Here is a 17,848-nt window from a genome sequence, read left to right on the forward strand (position 1 = left end):
TTCACCTAAAATAAAGGAATAAACATTGTAAATTATCTTCAATATCTCATACTGTTTTCTGCAGCCCTACGTGTCCTTGGTAAAAGACTGCAAGCAAATCATGTGTGTAGCCATAACCCTGCATGTCACGCCTTAAAGGGGTTATGCCATGACTGACGTAAAAAAACATCCGATAGTACGTGACAATCTCTTTCTAACAAAGCTAGAACCAGTCCTGTACCTCACATGGATCCAGAGATCTCCCCAATCATTGCTCCAGTTGTTCCGCTAGATTTATTTCAGGCTGGCAGCTGGGGGGGCGTGTCCTTTCTCAGGGGTGTTCCGCTAGATTTATTTCAGGCTGGCAGTTTGGGGGGGCGTGTCCTTTCTCAGGGAGTTTGTCCTTCCTGCTACAGTTATTTCCCTTTATATGACACAGCTTCTAATAGAAGATATGTGACAGTTGAAGATTTAAACTGAGTGCGTGCGACCACCTCGGTGAGGTGGACAAGAAATAAAGAAAAGAACAAACTGCAGGGGGGCAATTGAGATATATTTTATTGAATAGCTCACTGGCTATACAAAATTTTTAATTATATGCAATTACAAAAGTATTTAGATCCAGGTGCTGGTTTGTAAAATGTAAACTATTTTTCATGGCAGAACCCCATTATTAAGGATTTGTGGAGTGGTTTAGCTATGGAAATAGACCTCTGCATAAGTGCTGTAAAGGATATTTGTTGCTTTTTCCCCCCAAATGTATTGTAGCAGTAAGATGAATTATGGTAAGACATAGGTGGACACACCTTCTACCACGTAGAATTCTATTTAATTCCCAAAAATGTTTCCGTGCTTGTCTCTCTGCAGGTTGGGAAGCTAATCGAACTCTTGGCTGGAAAGGCGGGGGTCCTGGATGGAAGGTTTCACTATGGAACAGCCTTTGGGGGCAGCAAAGTAAAGGATGTGTGTGAGGACCTCATTCGATATGGTTATAATTATCTGGGGAAAGATTATGTAACATCTGGCATAACTGGGTAAGGACCTGCAATAATGCCTTTCTGAACAGTGACCTGTAACCACCTATGGTGGCAGGAACTTGAAGAACTCTGTTATGGTGGCTTAGCCCCATACACTTAAATTGAACCGAGCTGCTATACAGGCAAGGGCGTAGCTATAGAGGGTGCCGAGGTAGCAGTCGCTACCGGGCCCAGGAGCCTGAGGGGGCCCAAACACCCTTGTGCCACATAAGAAGACACCAGTATTGTAGAAAATGTATGCTGTGATGGCTCTTTCATAGATTTTGTACTGGGTCCCAGAATCTTCAAGTTACACCTCTGGCTGGAGGGAAGGGGTTAGGTCAAGAATTTGGCATGGGGAAGGGGTGCCATTTCAATTTTTGCCTCAGGCAGCACAAAGGCTATGTGCTCCCCTGCCACTTGCCACAAAGCACTGAGGGAAGGGGGGCCCAAGCTGCACCAGGGCCCATGAGCCTTTAGCTACACCTCGGTTTACAGGGCACCACTCATGGACAAGAGTGGCACTGTTTCTGGGGAAAAGAGGCAGACCTGAACCTCTGGAAGGTATTTCAGCAAGCAATAACTCTTTAACCCAATGGGGTTTTCCATCATGTTGCTGGGCACCGTTGGATTGGCCTAAACCACATTACAAATTATAATGTCACAGTGTGATTTCACTGTGAGCGGACCTGGGGCTGTGTGTCTGTACAAGCATTATAAAGAAGTTGACCATGTAGCTTTCTTGCAATATGGTAGCAAAAATGGAGTCTGACTGTATTTCATTAGAGGTGCAATTTCTGAGTTGCCTTCCATTGTAACAAAAACTCTCTGTATTTGTCCTCCCTCATAGAGAACCTCTGGAGGCCTACATTTACTTTGGCCCTGTGTACTACCAGAAGTTGAAGCACATGGTGCTGGATAAAATGCATGCCCGAGCAAGAGGACCCAGAGCCGTTCTCACAAGGTAACCTCACTGTGAAAAATCTCTTTGTTCTGTGTTGTCCAGTTTGGACACCTAACTAGTCTTTAGGTGCTCTCCTGCTAACTGCGATAGTCTCCCTTGTTGGTCCCCTGTGACCTGCTGTTGTAGCAGCAATGTTAGCAGTAAGGGTCTATCTTTTATTTATTTTTTTCGCACCATGTCCTAAAACCTTGGTGCGTATTTGTTTAATTTTTTTTTCATTTTTTTCCCTCCTCTTTTCCAGCCATAACTAGCTGATGTCACGTGCATTCGCCCCATAAGATGCAGGGGCATTTTCCCCAACTTTTGGGGGGGGGGAGGGGTGTGTCTTATAAGGTGAAAAATACGGTAGATTTTGTTATATTTGACTTTAAAAAATTGAGAACAAAAATTTGATGATCCGTTGTGTGAGGGCTTGTTTTTTGTGAGGTGAGCTTTTTTTTTTTTTATCATTTGCATTGTCCGTGTCCGTGCTGAAATGAGCAGGTGGTCAGTGATGCATCCGTGAAGCTGTCTGTTAAGGATCCGTGTTGGGCCCGTTTTTTGCTGACCGTGTTGCATCCGTGTTTCACTGACACTGAACAGCTGAAAAATAATTTTCAAAGCATCTCTTCTTAATGATCCATAGACTATAATGGACGTGATGGACCCTTGAACAAAGACAAAATAGGGCATGCATCCGTGCTAAAAACGCTGTTCCACGGACTGTGTTAAAACACTGATGTCTGAATACACACATTAAAATGAATGGGGACGTGTGCTGTCCATGGAGAACATGTACCGCACACGTCTGTGAAACACTGACGTGTGAATGAGGCTTTACTGTTAACTGTGTAGGATAAATTAGCATAATAATTTCTGGGAGCAGCTAAACCGTTTGTTCTATTTTTTTTTTTTTTTTTTATAGGTTACCAGGGAAAGGGAAGGGATTAGAATTTTTTTTATTTCCCATTTTTTATATATTAGGTTTGGGATGTGTGTTTTTTTTTTTTGTTTTGTTTTGTTTAACACGGAACCTGTTATGTTAAACTTGATGTTTTAGCCAAAGGTATTATGCTATGGAACAGGGGAAGTAAAGCAAATTAATGTATAGTTTGCGGGAAAAGATTCAGTAAAACTTGTGATATATACATTTAAATTCCTGCTCATTCTGGGCTTTGAAGTCAAGGGGGCGGTCCTATCAGTGATTGACAGCCTTCTAACTGTGACTGTGTATACAAGTATAGCTGTCAATCACTGATAGGACCGCCTGCTTGACTTCAAAGCCCAGGATGAGCAGGAATTTATATTTGCAAATTACAAGTTTTACTGACTTTTTACCGCAAGACTGTATATCAATCTGTTCAGCTCTTGCTGCTCATGGTGCCTGTATCTTTTATTACATTTTCATGGTAACAGGTTCCCTTTAAATATTTCTAAATCTTAATTCAACCGACTTTTACTTTATTTTAATTTTTTTAGTTCCCTTAGGGGACTGGAATAATTTGAACACTAGTACTATAAACTGTAAAACTGTATTGCAGTGTGTAGTGATTTTACTGATCTCCTATTACACCCTGCCTGTTCACAAGGCCATAGGCTGCCGTGGCATCCGCTCAGCGCCCGATGTTTATGTAGTGTGGCACCTGAAGGATTATTGACCAAGAACGGAGTTATTGCCAATCCCAGTCGCTGCATGTTACACAGCCAGCATCCTCCACGTATGGAGCGTGCTCCAGAGCCCACCACATATTTCTTCTGTGCACATCCCCTGTATTTGCATGGTGGATGTCACCAATGTGTTTAAAAAAAAAAAGAGCTTTTCCCATTTCTGCTTGTACAAGCACTTATTGTTTCATGCACTTTTTAAATCAATTCCTCTCAGTTTCCAAGATCTCTGTTTGCAGCCAGTGAATGAGCACCTTCATTGTGTTTATCCAGCAGAGGACAACCCGTTTTGGTCATCTGACGCTGCTGCAGAGATCTAATAACTATAGTGTCCATTACATGACCAGGACAGATTCCCATTCTGTGGAAGTAGACTATGAAGGTCCCCATTCAGAGACTGCAGTCAGAGATCTTGAAAACTTGAATTAAGTTGATACCCAAAGTCTATTAGAAAATTGCATACCTATTCATTGTACAAAGACTAGGCTGTATTTGCCGAAAGTGGATTACCATTTTAAGCCCGCTCGGGACCCTGCCCAGTTTCTACTAGACGTGGGTATTTACTATAAATCCAATCTCCCAGACTTGAGTGTCACTGCACGGTCCTCAGTGGGGAGAGGTGACCTGACGGCATCTGTTCCAGACATGTTCAGAAAAGGCTCAGGACAGCAGGGCTGTCAGTAAAAGCTGTGACCGTCTCCTGTGTGTAATCAGAGTCCGCTTTTGGATGTGAGCTATTGCATGGGGATGTTTCCAAAGTAAATACCTTGTGCCGGGCTTTGTATTTGTGTTCTTTTTTTATTTTACCATTCTATGCCTGAAGAATTTTTATTTTTTTCTCCCCTCCACCAAAAAATTCCCTTAAACACCTGTGACTCGAGAGGCCTGTCCTTATCATTTTTAGTAGGATCACATATACCATGTGCTTGTTCATTTTATTCTTCACTGCACTCTGAGCTCTCTGGGGGGGTAGTAGGAGATGAGTAGTTATGTGAAAGCTCGTCAACTTTTTCCCCCTCTGCCTTGTTCACAGGCTGTACACGTGAATTTGGGGATCCTATGACACTTATTGGGTTATACACACTATGTATGGCTCACAGCTCGTATACACGTGTCTTGCATATAGTATCTGTACATTTATGTATACATATATGACCATGATTGGTTTGATCAGCCTGACAGTAGTGCGAGTACCAGCCACATGAGTGAGATCTGTGCTTGGAGCCTCCGTTTTAGTGGCAATGCTAGCTATGTATGGGTGTGGGTGTATTTGACACAGCAATGTCAGTGTGAGTGTAGGAAGAGTGCTACATCAGTTTGAGTGATTATGGTCATCAGGGACTATACTATACGTATTTGTTGTTACAGTGTCAGTGATGTGTGCCAAATTATCCGTGCATCTGAAATTCATTTTCCATTCTAATACTTGTGGTTTCTGCATGTAGCTAGTTCATCAGTTAGATGGTCGTGAGTGTGACATCTTTCTCAGCAGGAGTTACTGTGGGTGCAAGTTACGGTATGTGATTGTATTGTCAGACTGTCGCATCTTTGAGTGATGGCCATGACGTAATTAAAAGTGCAAGTGTCTCGAGTGTGTGTTACTTCAGTGACGTCGGTGAGTGTGCGAGTATGGTCAGTGTGTGAACGACACCAGTGTGTTACCTTCTGAGTGATGGTGATGTTGGTGAATTGTGGTCAGTGTGACAGTGGCCAGTACGAGTGTTAGACTGCCCAATTTTCCAGCAGATTATTAGGAACCACCGTAACAGCGAACACTCGTTCCCGACAATCTGCCCACCTAAACATGCCATTGATCACCTGATGAATGACCAAAACGCACATTCATTGAGTGATCCCATCGTTCGTGCAGGGACATCAATCATCGTTTCTGGGCAGAAGATCGCGCAGTCTAAACAGCGATCTGCTGCCCAGAAATATTGATTCTGTATGAGGACGTGGGATCACAGTAGCAATTCATTCGTCCTCATACAGTGAAGGAGATGGCTGCATGTAAATGCACGGTCTCCTTTACTGACTGTCTGTGTCGCATCGTGTGGTGTAAACCCGCCTTTAGTAATAACTATGTATGTGTGAATAGCGTACAGTGTCTTTAGACCCTTTCACATTTTGTTATGTTGTGGTCTTGTGCTAAAATAAAAATAAAATTTTGCCCCATCGATCTGCACTGAACACCCCATAATGAGAAAATGAAAGCAGAATTCTAGAATTTTTTAAAAAAAGGAAAAACTATGGACATAATTATTCAGACCCTGTACTATGACATGAAATTTAACTCTGGGGGGGCCTCACATCTTTGAGATGTTGCTACACCTTAAATGGAGTCCACCTGTGGTAGGTTCAGTTGTTTGGACGTGATTTGGAAAGACACAGCCCTGTCTACATAGTCTCACAGCTGGCAGTGCATATCAGAGCAAAATCCATGCCATTTCAAAATTCCACACTGGTTTTGATGTCGTTGTGAACCTTCCCATTTCAGTGGGACATTGGGATGGAGAATCTGCACCAAGAATGGACATCTCACTTCTTATGTCAGGACCACAGTTTTTAAAACCAAGAGCTGGAAAAAGTGTTCCAAGAGAACTCTCGAGTGGTCGTCTTATAGAAATCAGTGGAAGGTGGACTGCACATGTTTTGCATGTGGATTATAGAGGTGGAGTCCAAGTTGAAAAGACTGTGTGTGGACTCACTCTTAGGGTCCATTCACACGTCCGTTTTTTCTTTCCTGATCTGTTCCGTTTTATGCGGAACACATCTGGACCAGTTCTGTACCCATTCATTTTCAATGGGTCCTGGAAAAAATCGGACAGCACAATGTGTGCTGTCCGTTTCCGTTGTTCCGTTCCGCATGTCCGAAAAAATATAAAACTTGTCCTATTCTTTTCCACAAAAATCGGATCCTGGTATAATACAAAGTCAATGGATCCGCAAAAAACGGAAGACATTCGTATGTCATTACGTATGTCATCCGTTTTATGCGGATTCCGTTCCTGGAAATTAATTCCTGCCCACAGAAACTTTTTTTTCATTTTTTTTTCAAAGAAATCCAAACAACTTTATTTGCTTATTGAAATTTATACATGTTTCCGTTTTTTGCGGATCCGCAAAAAACGGATGACATACGGAAACATTTTCAGGAACAACGGATCCGCAAAAAACGGACCGAAATTCGGGATATAGAAAAATACTGACGTGTGAATATAGCCTTAGAGTATAAGAAAAGACTAGTTGGCTGTCTAATATGAATTTATGCTCTTCATGCATTTTCAAGACATTTTGTCAGATAGGTAATTCCAAAGTCTTTTAGTGACGACTCCAAGGAGCTGTAAGACCTTAATAACTTGGGGGAAACTTTTTCTAGAAAGCCCTGTCTCTATACAGTAGACGTTTGGTCATAATTTTGCTCTTCTCTCTTGTTTCTCCAGGCAGCCTACTGAAGGACGATCCCGTGATGGTGGATTGCGTCTTGGAGAAATGGAACGTGACTGCTTAATTGGTTATGGGGCCAGCATGCTGCTACTGGAGAGACTGATGATTTCCAGTGATGCCTTTGAGGTGGATGTTTGTGGACAGTGTGGATTACTTGGTTATTCTGGCTGGTAAGTCTGTGTGTAAATACATAGCCCTGTAAAAGTATTCACCCCCTTATACTATTCCTTTCTGTTTCATTGTGTAACTACATTGGGTCACATTTGTGCACAGTACATTGACTTCAATAGGAACTCCATCAATATAACTCTATGGGGAATTTATAATTTTGTGTCTCCGTTTAGGAGCTAAAAAGTGATGTTTCTCGCCCAATTTCCTTGGGGGACACAGAAGACCTTGGGTATAGCTCATCTCCCTAGGAGGCGTGACACTAAGTGAAAACTGTTAAGCCCCTCCTCCATCAGCTATACCCTCAGCCTGGAGAGAGAGACTGCCAGTTTTTGCTTAGTGTCCAAGGAGGCAAGACACTCCCTGCTACTGCAGGGCTGTTTTCTCCTTGTTTAAATTTTGATTTTTACTTTTTTCTTTTCTTTTTGTTCCAGATCATCAGGGACAACAGAGACGCACTAGACCTCTCTGTTTCTCCCGGGGTTGAGCTGCGCCAGTGCCGGTCACCCGCACTGCTGCCTCCCCCACAGAAGACAAGGTGGATCAGGGCAGCCCAGCTCCCCTACATCCCGCCAGCGCAAGGGTCGCCCGCACGCCAAGTCCCTCTCCCAGCGTCCTGCCACTACGGTGCCAGTAGCTGAAGGGGCGACCCTGCTGGAATGGACCGAGGGTGAAGACGACTATGGTGAGAGAGTGGCTTCTCCAGCCCTACGTCCCCCACCCCCTACCCTGGTCTCCTGCGTGCCTGACCCCCCATACTTGGACCCTTCGGTCACTGCTGGACCTAGGCTGGCCCCTGGGGTGCTGCGGGGCGACATTCCACTCCCTGCTCCCTCTCCTCCCTTCTGGCCCTCATGGGACATTTTAGCAGCAGAATGCTGCGAATAGGCAACCACATCGCCTCCCTTCACTTATCAGCGTCCCTCCTGGGAACGCTGTGCTCACATCCTCACGGGCACCTGGTCTCAGGGTCCCCCCATCCCCTCACCGATGCTCTGCTCTGGACCGGGGGCCTTTTGCTGACGGCAGTGCTGCTTGGGCGACCGCACCTCCGGCGCTTCTTCCCGGCCTGCTGGGCCGCACTTCCTTCCCGGCCCCCGACTGTTCCGGCCTGCGGGGTGGACTCCCGCGGCCGGCATTTGGCTTGAGCACGATGCTCCAACGATTCCGGCCGGCCGTCGGCGACTTCCGGCCGGCCGGGCGCCGCAAATTTTGGCCCAGGCTTCGGGCCTACTGGGCCGCATTCCGGCGCTCCACCCGGGCCCCTGACTTCCGGTCCGCGGGGTGGGCTTCCGCGGCCGGTTTGTCCAGGCAGTCCGCTCCGGTTTCCTGTGCGGCCCCGGTCAGCCGGGTGCCGCAGAAAATTTAGGCCCCGGCTTCACGGCCTGCTAGGCCACAAACTTCCGGCCTCTGTTGGAGGGGGCGGGAACTTCTCCGGGCGCGAATTCTTCCCGCCTGGAGGTTCCCCGCCCCCAGGGGATCGCGGCGCCGCCTCCTCCTCCCTTCCAGGTTGGTTGGCTGTTAACCCTTCGGGTACCGGCCTCCGTGCTTCAGTTTGTTTTGCTCGGCTGATGGGCCTTTTTGGCTGGCGCGCCCCCCCCCCCCCCCCCCCTCTACTTCTATGCTGGGCACCTGTATGGTGGCACTTCTTCTGCCTCAGTGAGGCTATTTTTTATTTAGAAATGCATAACATGGTTAAGCTAATGGATTTCTTGTGCGCTGCGCAGGACGCTGCAGCCTTATCTCAGTAGCGCCGCCTGTATGCGTGCTCCTTCCATGAGCGGCATGGTGTCGCACTCCCCGGCTGGTGCATGTTTCCCTTCTTTGCCCTCTCCGGGATACAGCGCTGGCCAAGTGCATGCGCTCTCCTTTTTCTTCGGTTGGCAGAGTTCGTCACCCTCCAGCTATGGTAACTGCCATGTGCAGACAACCCCTTCCTAGGCGGGATACTGCACTCTCTCGGGCTGCAGGCTTGCCTGGTGCATGACCCCCCGCTTAGGTGGAATACTGCACTCTCACCGAATACGGTGTTGGCCATGTGCACGAGAACGCTGCACTCATTGGATTCGCTGCAGGCCATGTGCACAACCCCCTTCCATAGGCGGAATGCTGCACTCATTGGATTCGTTGCCGGTCTTGTGCATGTCCTCCTTCCATAGGTGGACTCTGCACTCTCACCAGATACGGTGTTGGTCTGGTGCACGACCCCCTTCCATAGGGGACCGCTGCATTTTCACTGGATTCACTGCCGGCCATGTGCGTGATTCCTTTCCATAGGCGAAACGCTGCTCTCACTGGATTTGATACCGGCCATGTGCATGACCCCCTTCCATAGGCGGAATGCTGCACTCGCTGGATTCGCTGCCGGTCTTGTGCATGACCCCCTTCCATAGGCGGAATGCTGCACTCACTGGATTCGCTGCCGGTCTTGTGCATGACCCCCTTCCATAGGCGGAATGCTGCACTCACTGCATTCGCTGCCGGTCTTGTGCATGACCCCCTTCCATAGGCGGAATGCTGCACTCACTGGATTCGCTGCCGGTCTTGTGCATGACCCCCTTCCATAGGCGGAATGCTGCACTCACTGGATTCGCTGCCGGTCTTGTGCATGACCCCCTTCCAGGGGCGGAATGCTGCACTCACTGGATTCGCTGCCGGTCTTGTGCATGACCCCTTCCTCTAGGCGGAATACTGCACTTCATTGGTTATGGTGCTGGGCAGCCGGCCATGTGCATAACCCCCTTCCATAGGCGGTATGCTGCATTCTCATTGGATTCACTGCCGGCCTTGGGCATGCCTTCTTCCCTCAAGCGCCATGCATACACCCTCACTGACTGGGGTCGTTCTCTCGCTGATAAGTTGCTGGCCGCGTGCAGGACCCCCTTCCATGGTGGGACGCTTGCAACTCACTAAATCCACTGCCGGCCATATACATGTTCCCCCTTCCGTGGGCGGTGTACGGCACTCTTACTGGATTCGCTGCCGGCCATGGACATGTCTCCTTTCCTCAGGCAACATACACACACTCTCACTGACTGTGTTTGTTCTCTCGCCAGTGTGCTGCTGGCCAGGTGCCTGACCCCCATCCATGGCGGGGTGCTCGCATTCTCCCTGGTTGCAATACTGGCCATGGGCATGGCTCCCCCTTCTGGGCGGCATACTGCACTCTCACCGGATACGTTGCTGGCCTCTAAGATGGGTGGAATGCTTGCACTCCCATTGGATACGGTGCTGGCCTTGTGCGTGACCACCCCTCATTCCATGGGTGGACCTTTTGTACGCTCACAGGACTCACAACTGTCCTTGTATGTGCTGTGCTGGACTTGTACTTGTCCCCATTCATTGGCGAAGTAGTTGTACTCTCACAAAATTCGGTGTTTGGTGGATTATTGCACACTCACTTAATGCTAGGATTACCCTGTGCATGTCCCCTTTTCACTAGGTGGACGTCCTGCTGGATGCGGTGTGGCCATGTGCATGGCCCTCTTCTGGGCGGAATATGGTATGTCTTCCTTCTCTGAAGTAGGTGCTGGTCTTGGGCATCACCCCCTTGTGGGGCGGGCTTTGCACGCTTGCTGCCCGCACTGTTTGCCAAGTACATTGCCCTCTCTTCTGGGCGGACTGCTTGCGCTCCGTCGCATGCCATACTAGTCTTGTGTATGTCCCCCCTTCCGGTTGCACTTTGCACTTCTGTGGTTTTTGTGGGGCTCTGTGGCTGGCCCTCCTTGCTGTATGACTATTTCGCAGTGGGCGGACGCTCTTGGGGGCTGCTACTCTGTGCGTTGTTGGGCCGTGTATGCCTTCTCCTTCCGTAGGTGGGTTGGCTTTCTCACTGCTTATGGGGCTGCTTGTACGTATGCCTCCATTCTTCCTGCGACTTGTCGTTTTTCTCTTGGGATACGGTGATTGCCGCCGGCCTCGCACTCTTCTCTGAGGAGATCTTTCTGTTCACCTGGCCTGGAAGGGCTCTATTGTTCTCTACTGCAGCGAGCTGGGTGGTATCCATTCTCTGTTCGGAGGGTATATTTGGTGTTTCCGTTGTGACGGTATCCACCATATTCGTTGGCCCTTCCGCCTGGGGAGTGTTTGTGGTTCCTGGATGCGTACCCATTAGTTACCCTGTGGCATTGCTTCCCAGCGCAAGCGGTCACATGGTCGAGAGTGCTGTCTCCAGCGTCCCTTGCAGTCTACGTTGGCTCTGGCCGGATTACGGTTCCCTCGCCTGTTGCCATTCCTCCTCTTGGATGCGTTTTGGTTTGAGTCCTTCCTGTTGGCACCCTCCGTGCTTCAGTTTGTTTTGCTACCAGGTTCTAGCCGCTCTTTTCGAGCAGGTCGCCCAACTTCTCTTGGTTGCTCGATTACCGAGGTCTCAGGGACCTCCACTTTCGATTCGTTAGGGTATTCGCCTTCTGCGAATTGGTGAGCCGGACATCTCGGAGTAGCGGAGTTCTGCTTTTGAGCGGTCCTGTGGCTTCCCTGTTGCCCACTCCTCCTTGCGGTTGGAGGGTGTCATCCGTCTTCTCGGCTATTTTTCTCTCGACGGCTCTGTTTTGGCTTCTCCTGGGTCAGTTTTATTTCGATGTGGCTTCTGCCCCGGCCAGGCTTCAGGGGCTGTTTCTTCACTGCCCTCCCCCCTGGGGAGACCATGGTTGTTCATATGGATGGTCCCGGTGTTCCTTATGACCTCGTACTGTCTCCATTGTTCACACTGGCTGTACTAGCTGTGTGCCTATTACCGGGTTTGCCGCATTCTGTCCTCCCGCTGGGTGCAGATTACTTTTACCATTCTGGGCGCTGGTCCTGCTTGGACTTTACCTTCTCGGTAACCTGGCGTGCCTACTTTCTTCTGTCAAGATTACCCTTCAAGCCCCCACTTCGGGTCTGTAGAACACCTTACTGTGGTGGCTACAACGACGAGGACTTTAGCCTGACTTGTCCTGGAGTCTGTTGGAAACTGGCCGGGTCCCGTTCGGTTCCTTCCGTTTGTCCATCTGCTCCCCCACTCCGCGTGGATTCGGGACGGCGTTGCTCGGGGGCCGACGGGACCGGTTTTCCCAACCTTTTTGCCGTGTCACTGATTTGCGCTTACTCGCATTGGATTTCCTCCCGTCTGCCCAGACGAGTCCAGCGAGCACACTAGTGTTCGCTCCTGGCCGTGCTTCGTCCGGGTTCTGTTGTCTGACTTAGGGTCTTCCCTGGGGTTCTTTAGGAAGCTGGGCATTCACCCAATTCTGCCTTTCTCTTCCCGTGATTCGGTCTTCTCCAGTCTGGCCTGGACCTGCGACTGGGACTCTGTTACTTGAAGTGTCTGCAGTTTTTTGCTTGGACATCTCCGACTCTTGTCGACGCTCGGTCTCTTGTTTCCAGGAGGTCCGCGCCAAGGTTCACGGCTCCTGGGTGCTTTCCTCCGCTTAACCACATGGCTATTGCTGTGGTTACTGCTCAAGGGCAGGGCTCTGTTTTTTTGGTGTCACCGTTCATTTCACCAGAGCGGTTGGTGCCTCCGGGGTGCTTCGCCTTGGTGCTGTGGTCCCTCCCCTCTTGGACTGCTTTTGAACGTCCCAAGGTCTTCTGTGTCCCCCAAGGAAATTGGGCGAGAAAACGAGATTTTTGTATAACTTACCAGTAAAATCTCTTTCTCGCTCTTTCCTTGGGGGACACAGCACCCACCCATTCATTGGTTTTTTTCTGCACGGTTTCCGAGTTTTGTTTACCCGTTGGGTAGTTGGCTTGTTGTTTCCACTTGTTGGACTTTGCCTTTTCTCACTACTTGGACACGCAACTGGCAGTCTCTCTCTCCAGGCTGAGGGTATAGCTGATGGAGGAGGGGCTTAACAGTTTTCACTTAGTGTCACGCCTCCTAGGGAGATGAGCTATACCCAAGGTCTTCTGTGTCCCCCAAGGAAAGAGCTAGAAAGAGATTTTACTGGTAAGTTATACAAAAATCTCGTTTTTTGCGGGTGCCATTTGTGCATACAAATTTGACACCTTTTTGTAATTTTTACGATGCTCTTGCCACTTTATGAAAGTAGGTGCCGGCGGTTAGCTGTGTTAGAGATGCACTAGATTTGCACAAGAAAAGATGCGATCTTACTCCAGTAGTGGGTTGGCATAAAAAAAACTGGAGTAACATCTCTAGTAAAAAGATAAAATAAAATGTTGTCTAAAGATGCACCAAAATTATCAGACAGAAGGCGAGGTTTAGAAAAATTTGGCACAAATTGTGGCAATGGAAGCTCATGAAAAAGTGACTTCAAATAATTCTGATAAGTTTCCCCTCTGTAAGTCTATGGGGAGATTTATCAAAACTGGTTTAGTTGCCCATAATAACCTAGGGAACCTTTTTTCCCCTAAAGTGAAAAAAATTGGATTCTACCTCCCAGGGGTTTCTTTTGCCTTCCTCTGGATCAACTTGCAGGATAACAGGCTGAACTGGATGGACGGATGTTTTTTTTCAGCCTTATAAACTGTTACTATGTAACGAGATTCCACTTTTAATTTACCAAAGGAGCTCTGAAAAATGAATGGTGGGATCTGATTGGTTGCTTTGGGCAACTAAGCCAGTTTTCCTTTACACAGTTTTGATAAATCTCTCCCTTTGAGTTTATTTGAATGGGTCCCGTGGCCACTTCTTTCCAGTCATCAGTGGGGGTCCCAAAAGCAAAATACCCGATGCTCATGTTTTGCTTTACAATCAACATGTAAAATGTGAGTTGTAAATTTCGTAATAATTTAAGGGAAGTGGTATGTTTGTGGCCAGGATGGAACTATAGTGTAACGTAAGCCGAAGTACCAATAAAATTTTGGCAGCGATGCTTTCTTTTTTTTTTTCATCCCCACCTTTCAAGAGCCATATTTTTCAATCCACATAAACATATGAGGGCTTGCTTTTTGGACAAGATGTATTTGTAACACTGCCATTTAATGTTTCATATCATGTACTGAGAATAGAGATGAACACATCGATTCATAAATATAGATTTGTCTCATCAAGCAGGGTTCTGCACCTATGATAGGGTGTCCCCAAAGATGAGGATGCTCCCCCGTCACTTGATTAACAGGGCTTGGCAACTCAGCCCTAGCAGAACCAAATACCACAGTGCGGCATTAAATACTGCACTGGCAGAACCAAATACCACAGTGCGGCACTAAATACTGCTGCCCACCCCACAGTATGAAGCTGTATCTTGCTCCTATATTAATTAATGCTGAGAGCATCAGATCTTTATGTACCTTGCTGATGGCCAAGAGGAGGGATTAAGTGGCCCCCTGGGCATCAGCCCACCATGAAATTTCCTTGTTGGGTCTATGGCCAATCCTCCCATGCGCACCAGCACCGCTGCTCCAAGTAGTAGAACAAATACAGAGGCTCTGCTTCCACTACTGGAGCAGTGACTGCACATGCGCCGCTACACTTCTGGGCAGTGGCGCGTGAACAGTCTCAGTAGCAGAAGCAAAGCCTCTGCATTTGTTCCACTACTTGGAGCAGCAATGCTGTCCAGCCCTGGCCTTCAAGTGGCAGGGGAGCGTCCTCCGCTTCGGGGACACCCCATCGCAGGAGCAGAACCCTGCTTGATGAGACAAAGCCATTTTTACGAATCAATTTGCTAATCACTAATTGCAAAACTGTAGAAAACTGAATTGTGGGGAGGATGGAAAAAAAATATCAGCAGAATTTTCAATGCCAATCACTTTCTCCACTCACCATTATTACTCCGGCCATCATCATCATCGCTCTCTCCACCAAGTGTCATCATTATGAGTGAGATGTGTGTGTCCATGCGTCATGAGTATCAATGCTTGCAGCACTGACCATCATTGTCATCACTCTTACCCGCCATTATCCATCACTATCACCATAACCCTCATCTTCACTATTATTCCTGATCAGTTTGTATATGTTTTTTAGGTGCCATTACTGCAAATCATCCTGCCACGTATCTTCACTGAGGATTCCCTACGCCTGCAAACTCCTGTTCCAAGAACTGCAGTCGATGAATATCATACCCAGGCTTAAGCTGTCAAGATACAATGAGTGACCATTATGCTGTAGACCTTGGACTTCTTTTTAAAAATGAATAAAACAGGGAGAAGTAAGGATTAGGACTGAGACAGTGTGCTGCAGACACTGATTTATTTATGGACTTCTCGCTGTCTGTAGGACTGGCACCATGCCACAGATGCAGGCAGACGGATATCTGGTTCTCAGCATGTACGAGGAGTACATCTAATGAAGCTTTGTATTATATTTGTAAAGTTATAAATGTTCAGAGAACATTGAAACCCAGTGACGTGAGGAGATGTTTTGTTGATTTTTTATGATCATCGTCTCAAACGTTAATAAAATATGAAATTGTGACTTATTTCCTGGTTCTTTGCTAATTTTCCTAGTTACATGGACACTATATTTAATCTACATAGGCTTCATTTTTAGCCAAGGAAGCACAGGCCTTGTTTCCTGTAGCAGCCAACCACAGTGCAGCTTTCATTGTTCCACGTGAGTTTAACAAATAATCGCTGAGCTTTGATTGGCTGCCAAGTTTTGCATCTTTTTTTTCGTTCCTTGACAAGCTGAGATGTGTGACACTGTGGATGCATGGTGATATCCATTAGTTTACTCCCTTCTGTCACTTGGTCTTCTGTCACATCTGCTTCTAGGAAAGCTACAACCAGTATGGCTGTACCTACAGCACTTATCATCCAGCTTTCCTGACACCAAATATGTGCACTCCGTATCAATTCATAAAGTATTACATCGTCCATTCAGCAGTCAATAGAGCTGTGTGACATTCCCTGTGTAATGGAAATGTCCGCCATGTTGGTTTCTTTGGTGTTCTGTTATGCGTCCATGTTATGACGGAATGTGAAATGTCTGACGGGTTAGTCCATACTCGTATTCCAGTATAACAATGCTGGAGCATCTTTGTCTGCATTGCGCCGATCCTCTGCTATTCCTTTTGGAAATATGTGAAAAATTGCAAACTGCATTACCATTCCCCTTGTCAAAATGGTATGTCCTTGTCAAAATGGTATGTCCTTGTATACTCTGATGCTCTTAACACTGATAGACATTGTTAGAGTCGGTATGAGGCACCAAAATGGGGAATGGTAACGCCTAGCTGGCAGATTATTAATAAGTTTGTAAATTTCCAGGTGGAATAAGACTTTCACATGAGCGAGTATTCCACGCGGGTGCAATGCGTGATGCAAACACATTGCACCCGCACTGAATCCCGACCCATTCATTTCAATGGGTCTGTCTACATTAGCGTTGGTTTTCACGCATCACTTGTACATTGCGTGAAAATCGCAGCATGTTCTATATTTTTAACGCAACGCTGGACCCATTGAAGTAAATGGGGCTGCGTGAAAATCGCATCCGCAAGCACCTGTGTGAAGTTGGCACCCCATGTTCTTAAATTTCAAAAAGAAATACGCCATTCGTTTGTGCTGCGTTTGTGCTGGTTTGTGCCGCAAAAATGAACGTTTGTGCCGGTTCGGTTCCTGAGATATTGCGCGTTAGATTTTTATGAAGCCCCGCCCATTTTCCCCCCCATGTTCTTAAATTTCAAAAAGAAATACACCATTCGTTTGTGCTGCGTTTGTGCTGGTTTGTGCCGCAAAAATGAACGTTTGCGCCGCTTTGGTTTCCGAGATATTGCGCTTGATTTGCTGAAACCCCGCCCACTTTCCACCCCATGTTTTTAAATTTCAAAAAGAAATACACCATTCGTTTGTGCTGCGTTTGTGCTGGTTTGTGCTGCAAAAATGAACGTTTGCGCCGCTTTGGTTTCCGAGATATTGCGCGCTTGATTTGCTGAAACCCCGTCCACTTTCCACCCCATGTTTTTAAATTTCAAAAAGAAATACACCATTCGTTTGTGTTGCGTTTGTGCTGGTTTGTGCAGCAAAAATGAACGTTTGCGCCGCTTTGGTTTCCGAGATATTGCGCTTGATTTGCTGAAACCCCGCCCACTTTCCACCCCATGTTTTTAAATTTCAAAAAGAAATACACCATTAGTTTGTGCTGCGTTTGTGCTGGTTTGTGCTGCAAAAATGAACGTTTGCGCCGCTTTGGTTTCCGAGATATTGCGCGCTTGATTTGCTGAAACCCCGCCCACTTTCCACCCCATGTTTTTAAATTTCAAAAAGAAATACACCATTCGTTTGTGTTGCGTTTGTGCTGCAAAAATGAACGTTTGCGCCGCTTTGGTTTCCGAGATATTGCGCTTGATTTGCTGAAACCCCGCCCACTTTCCACCCCATGTTCTTAAATTTCAAAAAGAAATACACCATTCGTTTGTCCTGCGTTTGTGCTGGTTTGTGCTGCAAAAATGAACGTTTGGGCCGCTTTGGCTTCCGAGATATTGCAAGCTTGATTTGATGAAACCCCTCCCACTTTCCACCCCATGTTTTTAACCCTGACTCTAGACCCCCCAGGTGTGCTGCAGCTTGCCCCCCCCACAACTTTTTTGGGGGCACAAGCATATTATATTTTCATTTCTGCGTACGCTGACTGTTAGCGCATCGCACGCCCCACCGCTGATCAACTTCGGACGGTTGATCAGCGAGTTTGAATAAAAAAAAAAACTCATTTTTGGGCCTTTTTTAATTTTTTTGTCTGTTAGGT

The 17,848-nt window shown here is 47.2% G+C and overlaps 1 protein-coding gene across 1 annotated transcript in view; it reads left to right on the plus strand.

Moving 5' to 3' along the window:
- The window catches only part of POLR3B (RNA polymerase III subunit B), a 127,561-nt gene extending 111,980 nt beyond the window's left edge, over nt 1-15,581 (plus strand). Inside the window, exons 25-28 of the mRNA XM_044277931.1 lie at nt 847-1,013; nt 1,846-1,959; nt 7,047-7,220; nt 15,128-15,581. Coding sequence (XP_044133866.1) covers nt 847-1,013; nt 1,846-1,959; nt 7,047-7,220; nt 15,128-15,257 — 585 coding nt within the window. The 3' untranslated portion in view covers nt 15,258-15,581. The remainder of the gene's footprint in view (nt 1-846; nt 1,014-1,845; nt 1,960-7,046; nt 7,221-15,127) is intronic.
- Nucleotides 15,582-17,848: the final 2,267 nt, after the last annotated feature.

The sequence above is a fragment of the Bufo gargarizans genome, chromosome 2 (genome assembly GCF_014858855.1).
Source record: "Bufo gargarizans isolate SCDJY-AF-19 chromosome 2, ASM1485885v1, whole genome shotgun sequence".
Lineage (NCBI taxonomy): Eukaryota > Metazoa > Chordata > Amphibia > Anura > Bufonidae > Bufo > Bufo gargarizans.